General features: G+C 35.1%; 1 protein-coding gene and 1 long non-coding RNA gene across 2 annotated transcripts in view; one reads left to right on the top strand and one right to left on the bottom strand.

Annotated features, from left to right (window-relative positions):
- Nucleotides 1–2,649: 2,649 nt before the first annotated feature.
- LOC127862210 (uncharacterized) lies at nt 2,650–7,118 on the bottom strand. The gene is made up of 4 exons (XM_052401220.1): nt 5,507–7,118; nt 5,153–5,218; nt 4,268–4,293; nt 2,650–4,004 (listed from the first exon to the last, which is right to left on the bottom strand). Exons 1-4 carry the CDS (start codon nt 6,183–6,185, stop codon nt 3,606–3,608), a joined length of 1,170 nt encoding a protein of 389 aa, XP_052257180.1. The 5' UTR covers nt 6,186–7,118; the 3' UTR covers nt 2,650–3,605.
- A 3,444-nt stretch (nt 7,119–10,562) lies between these two features.
- Nucleotides 10,563–13,709, top strand: part of LOC127862361 (uncharacterized) — a 30,507-nt gene continuing 27,360 nt past the window's right edge. The window contains exon 1 of the long non-coding RNA XR_008040560.1: nt 10,563–10,690. This is a non-coding gene — a long non-coding RNA (uncharacterized LOC127862361). The remainder of the gene's footprint in view (nt 10,691–13,709) is intronic.

Below are 13,709 nucleotides of genomic sequence, written 5' to 3'. Positions count from 1 at the left end.
AAATCCTTTGAATTTGAACATCTGATGCAGACCATTGCGCATAAATTGATGTTTGCTGCTGAAGATTCGAAGTTTTATCTAATGAATATCTAGCGCATACCCATGCATGCATCGATTAAAATATTAGGTCAATCTATTAATATTTTGTATGGCCCAATTAAAGATAACGAACCAGATCTACGCCAAGCACAACATTTAATTAATTTGGCCGTTCACGGCAGCGATAAAGAACCATCAAATCCCGATAAGTGTGCGTTTAATTGTTCGGTATGCATGACTCATGACAGCGAAATATTAAAATGCGAATTCGTTTTAAGATATAAGGATTAATTAGTTAGGAAAAATGCCACGAACAAAGTTATAATTATAAAACCTATCGAGACCAATAGTCAAATATTTTTTGGATGGAAATGTTAAGAACCTGTCATTTTACGGTCACTTGAACAGGTCTACAGATATTTGAGCGTTCAAGTACTGCTCGCGGCTAATCAATGTTTTTCAAGTTCCCCCGCAAGTCGTACACTTAGCGAAGAAGTTTCAAATGCGTATTGAAACAAAATCACTTTCCGATCATCGGTTTAAACAACTAACTAGTTATTCACACTTGTGCGGTTTAGTACTGCACTCAGCATATCTGCCTCCTGCAAGTTCAATCGCGAGGCGTACACTCTTAGCCAAGGAGCAGTAATTGTATAATGAAAACATTTCACTTTCAAGCATCAGAACTCGTGATAAAAATATGCGCAACCGCGGATGTTGATTTGTTTCTCTATTGTATGTTCAAGTACATAAACCAGTTCAAGGACCAATACGTTTTGTTCCACGACGATTTAGTTATAACTAATAACATAAGTAAACGATTATGAAAACAATAAATATTTTAAACTCACTTTACTTATAATAATCAGTGCTCCAGCTACGATTTGAAAAGGGCAGGTGGGGCTTTTTGTCAAAAGGGCACTTTGGACTCGCTGTATTTTGTCAAAAGGGCACTTTCGAGCGCGCGGCCATTTCTGGAATGTTTCCACTTGCATGTTAATTTATATGTTATTAATAATTGTTAGAATATATTATTCCCATTATTATTAAACAATTAAAATATAATGTCTACAATGAGGTATACATTAATTACAATGTATTGTAAAAAGAAAGAGATTTATTAATCATCATATGTAAAAAAAAATATTTTTTTTTTAGGGCAGGGGGGGGGGGCCCTGGGAAGGGCAGGGCGGAGGTTCGGGAGGGCAGGGCGCGGCGCCCTTCAATTTAGGCCTAGCTGGAGCACTGAATATACTAGAATTTTGTTATACAACCACTGAGACAATGCATTTGTGTATTTCTCGTTACATTTTCTTCTGAACATTTCGTTCATTCCTCTTGAGCAGAGATTTGAACACTGCGATTTAAGCTAGAAAAAAGGAATTAAAAGATTGGAACTCCACGTACAGAACAGTACAACATGAATGATTCGAAAGTTTAAATTATACCGAAAATGGTGAAATAACACCAGGATGACTATCACACCATAAGCTTCGTGTGATCCCTTAGTTCATTATTAATTAATAGGTTTTTGTCCACTCCAGCCCCGATGGGTTGCCGATAACAAAATGCTACTTTGTCCATGTAATTTCAGATAAATGTGGGCATGTATTTGCAGATTCTTGTACAATACGTTGCGGTTTACACCAATCATCTTTTTAGAGTTCTCTGGATTCATTCCGCATCATGCAGGATCCGCTCGGGGCTGATAAAGCGTACAGAAACCTCGCAGTTTTCTTTACGATGCCGATTCCATTGCGATGGGTCCAGAACATTCGGCGTCCGCATTGAACAACTCTTAATTTGAAGGCCGTAGTATTTTAATTCTTTACAGGCACATTCCAGAAAGCTGCAGACCGTTAATATCAGACACGGACTGGTCACGGATCGTCGCGAAGAAAGATATAAAAAATCCCGATTTAGCAGAATTCGCATTCGTGAACGCGCCGGGAGCCCAGTGGTCATGAAAAAAGCGATAATTATATTTAATTTAATTCTTTTGATGATCAGATCAATTCTTTTTAATATAATGCACTTGCAAATTAAATCAAACCCGAATGTCGTTAAAATTAAATGTACTTCAAACATTGCCAAGGTGAAAAGAATTAATGTATTTGTCGGTTTCAAAAGTTTTAATCCCACTGCTTTTAATAATGATCAACTTTTAAGTTAATTATATTAAATGATACTAATATTAATCTAAATTAATATATATTTAAGCTTATAAATAGCGCGCATTAATATGACATTTTCTGACTTAAAATGAATATTTTAAACAGTTAGTTTAAACGACTACAATGACATCGTATTTTGTGCCAAGAAACCAAGGCATGTCAATTTTAATTATTTAAAATTGCTGTTCCTTAAATTAATTTCCCGTGCATGCGCGGATATACCGATAAATGTTAATCGTGACGGCACACACTTAATTAATTTTGTCTTTTTTAAATAGAATATCTCATCCCACTACTGAGTATATTTATCTTCAATGTCAAAACAATGATGCATTGTCATTACATATAGTCAGAAATAGAACATTAGTTTCAATATATATTTTTAAGACGATGTAATGTTTGCAAATATACAGCATATAAGGAAACTTATCCAACGCATTATTTCTGTATTTATAACATACAACAATTGTGTACTTATAAGGCAAGCCTCATGCAAATGGGACTGCAAATCGTCCTAAACAGCATATATTTCAATAAAAAGACCCGCAAGAATACGAATGGATGCAATAGTTTTTACTTAGTCATTATTGTAGATTTTGAGTTGTAATTGAACTGCATTATAATTATAAGGTGAATCAAACATAATGATTTATGCTCTTTAAATTTTTATCAATCTATTTCAGTCATCCAATATTGCCGTTTAAGGCGTATATACATGTAATGGATAGCGTAACTTTGCGACGCGCACTAAGTGTAAGTACTAGGACGCCATCCATCCTGGAGCTTTTTAAACTTCAGTATCTGAATGTTAGAGGCACTGAACGGTTGATCTTGAAGGAGCTCCTGAACATCTACGTTTGCGAAGTACTTCCCATCATAACGGTAATCGTAGCAAATGTTAGCGATGTCATGAAGATTGAAGTGCTTCAACAGGCGGTATAGTTCAATAACGGAATACTTGTAAAAGTCTTCACTCGTTTGTCCGGGGCACAGGATACTTTCCATGCGTTTCTGCGATATCGTTGCGTACCCTGCGTTCTCGTTGGCTTTTTCGGAGTGGGTAGTTACCGGAAGTGCTTCGGGATGGTCACAAGGTTCGGCGTTAGCAATCAGGTGGTTTCTATTGTTACCGTCAAGCGGAATCGGTGGCGCCGGCCTATGTGGTGCAGGGCTTCTCGGAGCTCTTGCGGAACGTCGCGGAGGTACCGAGGGGCACGGAATTATGCAGATATCAGATTCCTCGTCGTTGTGGGAGGACACTAATGCCGAAAGGGGGCGCGATTCCCTGCGTATTTCAGACGGAGATCTTGAGGCGGATCGACTCCTGCTCAGTGTTGGTGAGAAGCTGTTGGTTTTTGTAGTGTATGCGTCAGTTGGAGAGCTGGACTCGGATTAACTCTTGCTTGGTATGGATGGAACTCTTGGGGTAGGTTTCATGAAGCTCTCAGTTAGAAAGCTGGAGGTGAACTTATTCAGTGTAGATGGAATGCTTCGTTTAGGTATATTGCTGTGTTGTGGGTCATTGCACCCAGGAGGTGGAGCGGAGGGTTTCCTGTAAGCCATAGTCCTGATATTTTTGACATTCCAGATAGCGTTGTCGTCTAGTTTGTCGATGTCAGACATAGATTTTGAACGCCTGTACAAGGGATTGCTTGGACATTCACCGGGTTCTCGCATTTGTTCACCTCGCCTTTTTCTCCGTCGACTTTTCCCTTTTCTTTTAAATAAGGACTTGATTTCCTCGTGAATCTTGTGAAAAAAACCGAGTTTCTTTTTAACATTCTGTAAAGCCTGTCACAATGATAAGGAAAAAGCAGCCTAATAATTGTATAATAATAAACACAACATTATTATTACTCCAAATACGTTTATATGCTTAACACCAGTATCCCTTGATAGTATCAAGTAATAATAAACAACATTCAACATATAGCTAAATACTTAAAAACAAATAGTAAAAATATTTTTGAACAACGATAACAAAACAAAAACAAAACAATATAAGAAATAACAGAAAGAAAAAAACACAATAACTAATCTGAATTTGATATTACCTGAGGACAGGTGATTGGAATTCGTTCTGAAAAATGGCAACATAGGAAAATTAATTACGAGCAGACATATATAGTTTAATTTGCACGTGATCTTATGAAGTCCATACGAGATATAAATAACATTGGGCCGTGCTCTATGAAAAGGGGGTTTAATGCACGTGCGTAATCATGGACGTCACATTCCGCTTTTATGATATTTATCTTTTAAAGAAAGTCTCATCTTAGAATGAATACAGTTTAGGCGGTAAGTGTCATCCCTGATAAGCCTGTGCGGACTGCATTAAACACCCCTTTTCATAGAGCGCGGCTCAACTCAATACACATGACAAGACATCCACTAATGGCACTTCCTATTTACGGCTCACATACACGCTATTCATAGGATTCAAGATACATCACACAACGCACATTCATGGAATTCACTACACATCACACACACTACATAAGTAATGACATTCAATTGATATCACGCATTATACATTCATGGCATTAACCCATTTATGCCTAGTGGACTCTCCCATCCTTCTAAATTGGATTAATTTATTTCCAAAATTAGGGATGTCTGGTATATTTATTTCTATATTTAGAATATTTCTAACAGAAATTCATTTAAGCAAACAGCGCAGACCCTGATGAGACGCCGCATCATGCCAAGGCTTTTTTTTATAGACGCTAGGCATAAATGGGTTAACTATTATATGCACAAAATCCCTTCTCGATATCTAATACACCTGGCATACATGATGTTTAAATAAATCTAGTATATCACAAAATCAATCGCGATATATACATGACATTCAATACACCGCAAACACAACAAACACAAAACCATTCATGATATGCAATCCAATAGCCTTCCAACACGCAAACTAGCCAGTCTTTTACCTGGTATAGGGGGCGCTATGTCTGCGTAGACGTCGTCGCTGTCGTATGATTCTTCATCAGAGGAGGCTGCAAACAGAAACATTATTAGGTATCGTATTTGACAAACAAGTATATTAATTTAAATCGTATAGCTTTATACATTGTACTGATTTTGAGGTATCGATAAGAATATAGCATTATAGCGACGGACAGAGAGACCGAATGACACCGAAAAAAGTCCCTTTTATAATGTTTACGTCTTTAACTATCTTAAAGAAGCCAGATTTCGTGCTTTGTTCGATACAGAAAGGTAAAACAAAACATATTCGTTTTAAGAATGTTTACGATTGTATATTTGTTGGCTATTTGACTTACGATTAAATATGATGCCATTCTTTGCCATGCGGAGTCGACCGGCATTCGGGTCAAAGAAGAAAAGATTTGGACTTTTCAGACACACAGCATTCGGTGGATCCTGCGGTATCAAATACAACTTTTCAGAGACAAAGTCCAGATGCGTGCACGCCGTATACTTTCTATGCATATAGTTGTTCTTAATAAATTTGTCCTTAAAATGACGTTTCTGAACCATTAACGTCTTTGCGCGGGACTCCGGTATGACCAATGTACTATACGATTTTGCTTCCTGTTGGCGTTTCCAGGCGAGGACAACGTTAAGGCGTTCGATGCCCAGTATCTCCAACGGACCTTCTGCTATGGTGAGTGCGGCATTGGCTTCGTAATCGACATAATGCACAACGTCGTCCGGTTTCGGATTCAGAAACTCAAATACTGTGGGAAACACGTTGGTCATCTGTAAATAGTGCATAGTGTACAAAGAGTCGTTGCCGATGGCACTAAACTGCACGCGTAACGTCTCCTTAAATGACACATGCTGCGATGCAAATGAGCATTGAAGATAGCGCGCCTTATCGATAGAGCAAGTGAACACGCGCTTGACGGTGAGCACCGTGTTTGCCGGAACCAGTGTGTTGTGACCGCCACCAGGCGGTATCGATATCACATCTCGGTTGACCAGAAGCTTCATCGGCATGTCCTCTATCACCTGCAAAAGGAAGATGACATCATGGGCATACAATAACTATTCTTTGCATTTAAATGTAAACTCCGCGTTCTGATTTTTCTCTTCTGTGTTCGTTTCTATGTGTACGTTTCAGTAAGTTAGGGACGAATACTCGACAAGAACTTATGTCTTTAAGAATCTCGGTTGCATACATTTATTTAAATAGCGTTTTGTGTCCGATATTTACATGCCAGCGTTATTGTAGTAGTATTAATTGCATGTCCCGTTCAACTTTACAATACAGGTGAAACAATATGGTTTCTATGTGTATACTTTCCAAATGTTCATCAAACTCAGTTTTTCAAACAATACAATACATTCAAAGCGACATTCTAAAATCAGAGATACCAGCGTGCATAAGTTGTTCCATTTATCTGACTTTTTAAATTTTATCCCACAAATTGCAAAATTTTTAATAAATTCAAAATTCAAATAAATCAGTCATAAGGGATCGTTTGTCATTGCAGTAAATAAGATTGTCATGTAAAAAGTCAGGTCATTATACTATTATTTTCTCATAATGCTCCTGTGGAAAAATATTGAATTTGGATACAACAAAATCTGAATACTTTTTATGAAAGTGTAGTGTCCAATAGTTGGATCTCTATGTTTTATGTTTCATTTATTAATCTTTAAGGTACCGTCAACCACGAATGACGAAAAAAGAAAAGTTCTAAAATACCGTATTTTTCTTACAAGTATTAGTATTAGTTTATATTGATTAAAATATCACGACTGGTATATTACATTACTTAAAAAAAGTGGTTAAGTTTTCATATTTTCAGTATATTCGGTAATAAGTTTTACTGGGTACAGGTACCAGGTAACTAACAGTTAACCATAAATAACGCCAGTAGATTGATCATCATCGTCACATCGAAACATCTACAAACCGATGCACTGCAGTACTTTTCCTTCGCATTTCATGTGTTCACGGATTCTAGATTACACGGATAAGAAACGGGACCGTTACGCCAAATATCTTGTCGTGTCTAAGTCACGTGACCGTGTCGTAACTATCGATCTTTTATCGAAGCGCCGAGGTTATAAATTTGATGTACTCACTCACGTATTTTGTTAAATTATAGTTTCATTTCTAGGCCGATTTTGACAAATTATATATCATTAGAAAGCTAACGTAACGTAGTTTTCAGATATATCATTATATATTGAGTTTTTCTTCTGATTTCGGCAGCCCGGCGAGTTATAACTTTAACTTTTGCAAATAACATACCGTTTTGGAGTTTTAGAATCTAGATTTACGGTTGACATGTTCGTACTTTATACCGATTTGTAGCGTTTATATTTGGAGTTCAGTTTTAAAAATAACATCTTGCTTAGGAGAATAGAATTCTGTATACGATAGAAAAAAAAATTGTTTAAAAACTAAAGTAATTAAGGAATGAAGGCGGGAAAATGTAGCGCGCGTTCCTAACGCTCTGAACTGATGCTACGGTCTTGGCGATTATGCTTTTGTTTAGATACCGGCCATTGAATTTCCTTTGCCATGATTATTATATTTTTTATGAAATATATTGAAATATTTTGTTCTAGAGACATATCCATAAAGCTAAGTATTAATGAAGCTTAATAAATTTACGATTTCAGCTCTTGATTATAACACAGAAAGGGTGTTAATTTTATGATGAAACAGCGTATACAAATGTATAGCGGACCCTCTTGATATTTTTCGGCTTTGCATACTTCAAATATAATGGGTTTCAAAACATTCATCGTTTGTTTTTTATTATCAAAAAGGTAATTATGTAAAATTATATGAAAGGTTATTAACCATAAATTATAAATTAATTAAAATTATTTAAAGATTCTTGAAAATCACGGTCAACTGTCTATGCATGTATATTGAAATATCTTTATAAGTTAACAGAGTTATAAATATATAGAATTCTAAATTAAAACACTGTATTATTTGTATTTTTCGGAAAGATTATTCATACACTCTTTATAGGACTACGAAATGACGGAGTTTTTTTACCGGTACCCGCTAAATACGTCAAATGTTAAGTATTAGATTTTTTAAATGTTTAAAATGTACATGTATAGGTATTAAGCACTTATAATTATTGTGATTTAGCTGGCTGACATCTATACAGTATTTAGTTTATGGCAATCTGTATGGGCAGATGACTATAAATGTTTTCAATACGCTACATATCTCATAAACGCAAAATTGAGTATTGGGCGTTACATTACTCCAAGAAATGACCACTAATACCACGAGAAGACATGGAGGTATCATAAAAAGTGTAATCTGACCAGACATTGCCACCTGTGGTTAGGGACCAATATACAAGTATAGGTCCCTGCTGTGGCGTATGACACCATAGTGTTATTTAGTATTGGTCGGCACAGTATCTGATCATAACGAGATAATTGGTTTGTGCTGAACACAGGGGCAATAAAACCACAGATCTATCAATAAACAAGATTATTGAGATATCTTTTTTTGAACACCGCGATAAAAATGCTCAAACCATGGACTCTAGAATACACGGATAAGAAACATGGCAACATTCTCAGAATCATCACTGCTATATGTGTAATCACCTAACAATTCGTCTAAAAATAATTTATATATTTGAGTTGAAGACGATGTACTGTTGTTTAAGTCTGAATAAACTATCTGTCTGCCTGTCTAAATCCAAGCCGTCATCGTCCCGGTGAAAAAATCTGATTTTCAATAGTTGGACATGATGCCCTGATGTCAAAATACGAAATGACCCGCGTAACACGGACCGTGATTTTCAAGAATCTTTAATAAATTGATAATTTAAGGTAAATAACATTTCAAATAATTATACATAATTACCTTGTTGATAATAAACAGCAAACGATGAATGTTTTTGACACCCATTTTATTTCAAGTATGCATGCAAAGCCGAATAATATCGAGAGGGTCCGCTATATACGCTGTTTCATCATAAATTTTACAACCTTTCTGTGTTATAAACAAGAGCTGAAATCGTTAATTTATTAAGATTCATTTATAATAAGCTTTATTGATATGTTTCGTGAACAAAATACTACAATATATTCCATAAAAAATATAATAAGATGGCAAAAGAAATTCAATGGCCGATTTCTAAACAAAAGCATAATCGCCAAGACCGTAGCATCAGTTCAGTGCGTTAGGAACGCGCGCTACATTTTCCCGCCTTCATTCCTTAATTACTTTGGTTTTTAAACAAAATTTTTTTCTATCGTATACAGAATTCTTTTCTCCTAAGCAAGATGTAATTTTTAAAACTGAACTCCAAATATAAACGCTACAAATTGGTATTAAGTACGAACATGTCAACCGTAAATCTAGATTCTAAAACTCCAAAACGGTATGATATTTGCAAAAGTTAAAGTTATAACTCGCCGGGCTGTCGAAATCAGAAGAAAAACTTAATATATATTGATATATCTGTTTACTGCGTAACGTAAGCTTTCTAATGATATATAATTTGTCAAAATCGGCCGAGAAATGAAACTATAATTTAACAAAAGACGTGAGTGGGTACATCAAAATGTATAACCTCGGCGCTTCGCTGTACGCTAATCGTAAAAGATCGATAGCCACGACACGTTAAAACGCGCGGTGGTAAAACATAAAATTTGTATTTCTTGTGTTTAACTCGCTATAAATCCATTAATAACAACAGGAATATACTAAAAGTTATATTTTTTTGAAAGAGGAATTAATAAGCAACAAGATAACGTATAAACCAATAAAATCGGATGAATAGTTTTTGCATAAGATTGAATTTACTAAAGTAAGGGTCAAATACTCGATTCATCTCCTGTCAATATACACTCCGTGCTGCAGTTGATGAGGTTGGGCTTAGATTTCAAATGGCTTTTCTGGTTATTGTTCAATTTCTGTATATTGTAGCAGGATGGTTGTTGTTTTGTGTTTTCTGTTCACCTTTCAAAAAGACAATGTATCGGGTGTTGAACTATTATTAGATCAAATAATTTCTGTAATCATTTTATTGTCATTTTGTTTTTGTATGTGATGGATTTTGTCGACTTTTGCGTAAACACTAAAGTCTGAGCTTAGTTGCCATCAAACAGTTGTTATCAGATTAAAGAAAACGGTTAATTAAATGGCAATGATTATTCTCATTTTAGGATAAATACTAGCTTCCAAAGAATTGTACAACATTAAATAATCGATGGTCTTATCGAGCTTTTATTGAGAATCGTGCTTGCAAATATATTTGGTTAAATCGTGTGCGGCTGTTCAAACTCGTCAATGTTAGTGTAGTGTAACCTCTACACTAGTGTAGTGTGTAAACTGGCGCAAATGTTCAAGAAATCGAAAAGAAATTTTCGTCAAAGAGTCGCGACAAGTGATTCTGACGCGGAAAAGAATCACATTGGATTCAACCGGAGCCGAAAGAGCAAAAGAAACACAAATAATCCAAATCTTCCTTCGTGCTGACTGCTGATTTTCGTCCACGAAGAAGGTAATACGTTTTCGCGACTTAGAATACCGGTTTATATATACATGTAGGTAGGTAAACAAACCAAGCGCTTGCTGGCTCTCCGGTCGTAGTTCGAAATAGGTCTGCATAGACACAGCAGTTACGGAATGTACCTGAAAATAAGCAGTGTAACATGTCCGCATAATAGGATATTTATGGTCAAAAAGTAAAAAAATATCCCCGACTTTCAATCTTGGTTAAATACTTATGATCATGTTTTTTCCTTGTGACACCTTCTTTCTTCTTCTCCTTCTTCTTCTTCTATTATAATAATGGCTATGTTCAATACATATACATTATAGCCATGCGTGGGGGGTTAAAAAGAAATAGATTGATAGGTTTCCCAAGTTACTTAATCCACTCAGGAAAATCCTATCGACAGTGATAAAAAATATGCAAAACCTAACACCTTAAGCCCTTAAGACTTAAATATATACATATACAACTGTGCATGTGGTGAGAATATTAGTCAAGTTAAAACCAGGATAAAAGCAGAAACATGTGATATAAGGAAGGAACACTGATGTAGACAGCACTGATTTAAATCCAGTGATCGTATCAGCGCTGACTACATAGATGAAAGTGTGTTCCATTGTACAACTGTTCTTGGAAAGAAAGAAAATTTGTGGTAATCAGCTGTACTTGGTGGTATTTGGTATGCCATGTGATGGTGATGGCGTGAGTGTCTAATGTATGGAGTGAGATAGTGAAGGGGATTGACGCCAACATGATTATGTACTATTTTATAGAACAAAATGAGTCTAGCTTGTTGTCTTCTTAATTGCAATGTATTCCAATTCAAATCCTTAATTATATTTTGTGACCGTGCCCTGTGTCTTGCTGTAATTATGCGTTACAAATTTGTCAGCTTGACGCTGAACATTTTCAATTTTATCAATATCTTTCTGATGGTAAGGGTCCCACACACTAGAGCAATATTCCAAGGATGGTCTAACAATGCTGTTATATGCCGCTGCCTTAGTTTCCATTTTAGAAGAATGAATGTTTCGTTTTAAGAATCCTAAGCTCTGGCTTGCTTTACTAATTTTATTTACGTGAGATGACCAGTTTAAAGTTGAGCTTACTTCAACGCCTTGTGTGCGGCTTTAAATAAATTGGATTATAAAGAGAACATTTAATATTCTCTTTAATACAATGGCATAATTGTTACATATATTTTTTCTAATTTAGCGGTATCTATTACAGTTGCATGCGAACGATATTACATGCTAACTTTCGTACAGTAGTGGTTTATCATTTGCATGCCATTGTTACTACATTGTACAAAATGTATGTGATACTTATTACAATAATGTGAATGTGATAGTATTACGTTCCCGCACTATAGCAGATTTTAAATATGCAAACAAATCTAAAGGTGCATGCAAGGTCATCATATTGAAATAATTTGTTATGACTTGAATAATCTAAAAAATGTGTACATTTCATCAAAAGGTTGAGTCCTCATAATGTAGTGTTTGTTGTAAGTTGAAATCTGTAAAATATTGTTTTTTTTAGTTATTGCTCAAAATATAAAGTCCTCATACTGCAGGGCTCTCGCTAGGTTAGGTTGAAATTTTCTTTTGCCACACATTAACGCCTTATTTTGCCACTTTAAAAAAATATGAGCCTTTTAGTTATATTTATGGCTGGAAATCTATAAAGAAAAAAATATATTTTTATGTTTTTTTTTGAAAACTTCAATTGTAAATTTTTAGGTCCCATTTTGGAAAAATATATACTTTTTTCAATTTGGAATTGGGCTGAATACAAGACACGATTTTTAACGAAAAAAAAAATGAACAGGCTGCATTTCAATTCTTTAAGACAAAAGTAAAATAAAACCATATGATTGTGATTTTTTTGTACAGGTGTATTAGTATCTTACAAAAAATGTAATTAAACCAGTAATGTTTAGTATCTTTTTTCACTTCCTTGTAAATATTCAGCAATTTAATGTTGTATCAAATGTATACTTTGTTACAAATTTATATACATATATATATATATATATATATATATATATATATATTAAATCATTTAAAATCTCATTTAACATCAGCTATTCCAAAACCGACCTGTACACGAGTCCCTTATTTATTGGCAATTTGCTAGTGCCAGGAAAACAGCTATATTTTAGCAGAGGTTACCGGTACCTCTTCCCATTTTCTTATTCTTGAGTGCCATATTAATGATTCATTTAAATTTGCAGAAGCATATTTAAATAGCACAACTTGTCAAGGCAATTAATCAAGGAATCATCTATGAACAATTTCAATGTCTAATGGCTCCTAACTTTCCATTTAAATTTTTAACTTTGCATGACCTGTAAATGGGGCAAACAATGCCAGAGACTGCTCTTTTGGCCTCAACATACAATTGACTTAAAGCGCCAGTTGTTTTTACAAATTGAAAGATTTTATCACCACTTTTCTAAAACTTTCGCATTTGGTGCCAATTGCGAATGACAGTGGGAGCCCTGATGCTGTAGGAGTTTGTTTGTTGTGAGTTGGATTCTGTAAAACATGTAAGTCCTCAAAAGGTTAAGTCCTCGTATTGTTGGAGTATATGGAGAGTCTTTATGAGTGGTATCAGCAAAGAAATTGTGTTAGTCAACAAATTATAGTCCTCATATTCACTTCAATATGAGTTCAAGTATGTAGGAGTTGTTGTAAACTGAAGTCTGTAAAGCATCCGTTTTACTCCTCCAAATGTAGTCCTCATATTGTGGGAATTGTTTTGTAGTGAATTATGCAAAATTCTTGTGTTAGTACTCAAAAGTTAAAGTCCTTATATTGTAGGAGGTGTTGTAACTTAAAGTATGTAACACACATACCTTACCTTAGCATTCTTGATTGAAATGCATAAAAAAGTGTGTAAGTATCTGAACATTATACCGGTCAGCTGCGAACACTCAATTTAAGATTGACCATCACTGTTTAGCCTTTAGCAACAAGTAGGCTTTGTTTCACATTACAAGTAGCATAAATGATTTGTATCC

The sequence above is a fragment of the Dreissena polymorpha genome, chromosome 16, assembly GCF_020536995.1.
Source record: "Dreissena polymorpha isolate Duluth1 chromosome 16, UMN_Dpol_1.0, whole genome shotgun sequence".
Lineage (NCBI taxonomy): Eukaryota > Metazoa > Mollusca > Bivalvia > Myida > Dreissenidae > Dreissena > Dreissena polymorpha.
Note: the sequence above shows the minus strand (reverse complement) of the source record. Positions and strands in the feature narration are given on the sequence as shown.

Excerpts from the sequence above, each read along its gene's own strand:
- LOC127862210 (XM_052401220.1), bottom strand. The coding sequence starts at position 6,185 with ATGCCGATGAAGCTTCTGGTCAACCGAGATGTGATATCGATACCGCCT. Across the intron at positions 4,294-5,152 it reads CATAGCGCCCCCTATACCAG|AACGAATTCCAATCACCTGT; the intron begins GTAAAAGACTGG and ends GCCATTTTTCAG. Across the intron at positions 4,005-4,267 it reads TTCCAATCACCTGTCCTCAG|GCTTTACAGAATGTTAAAAA; the intron begins GTAATATCAAAT and ends TCATTGTGACAG.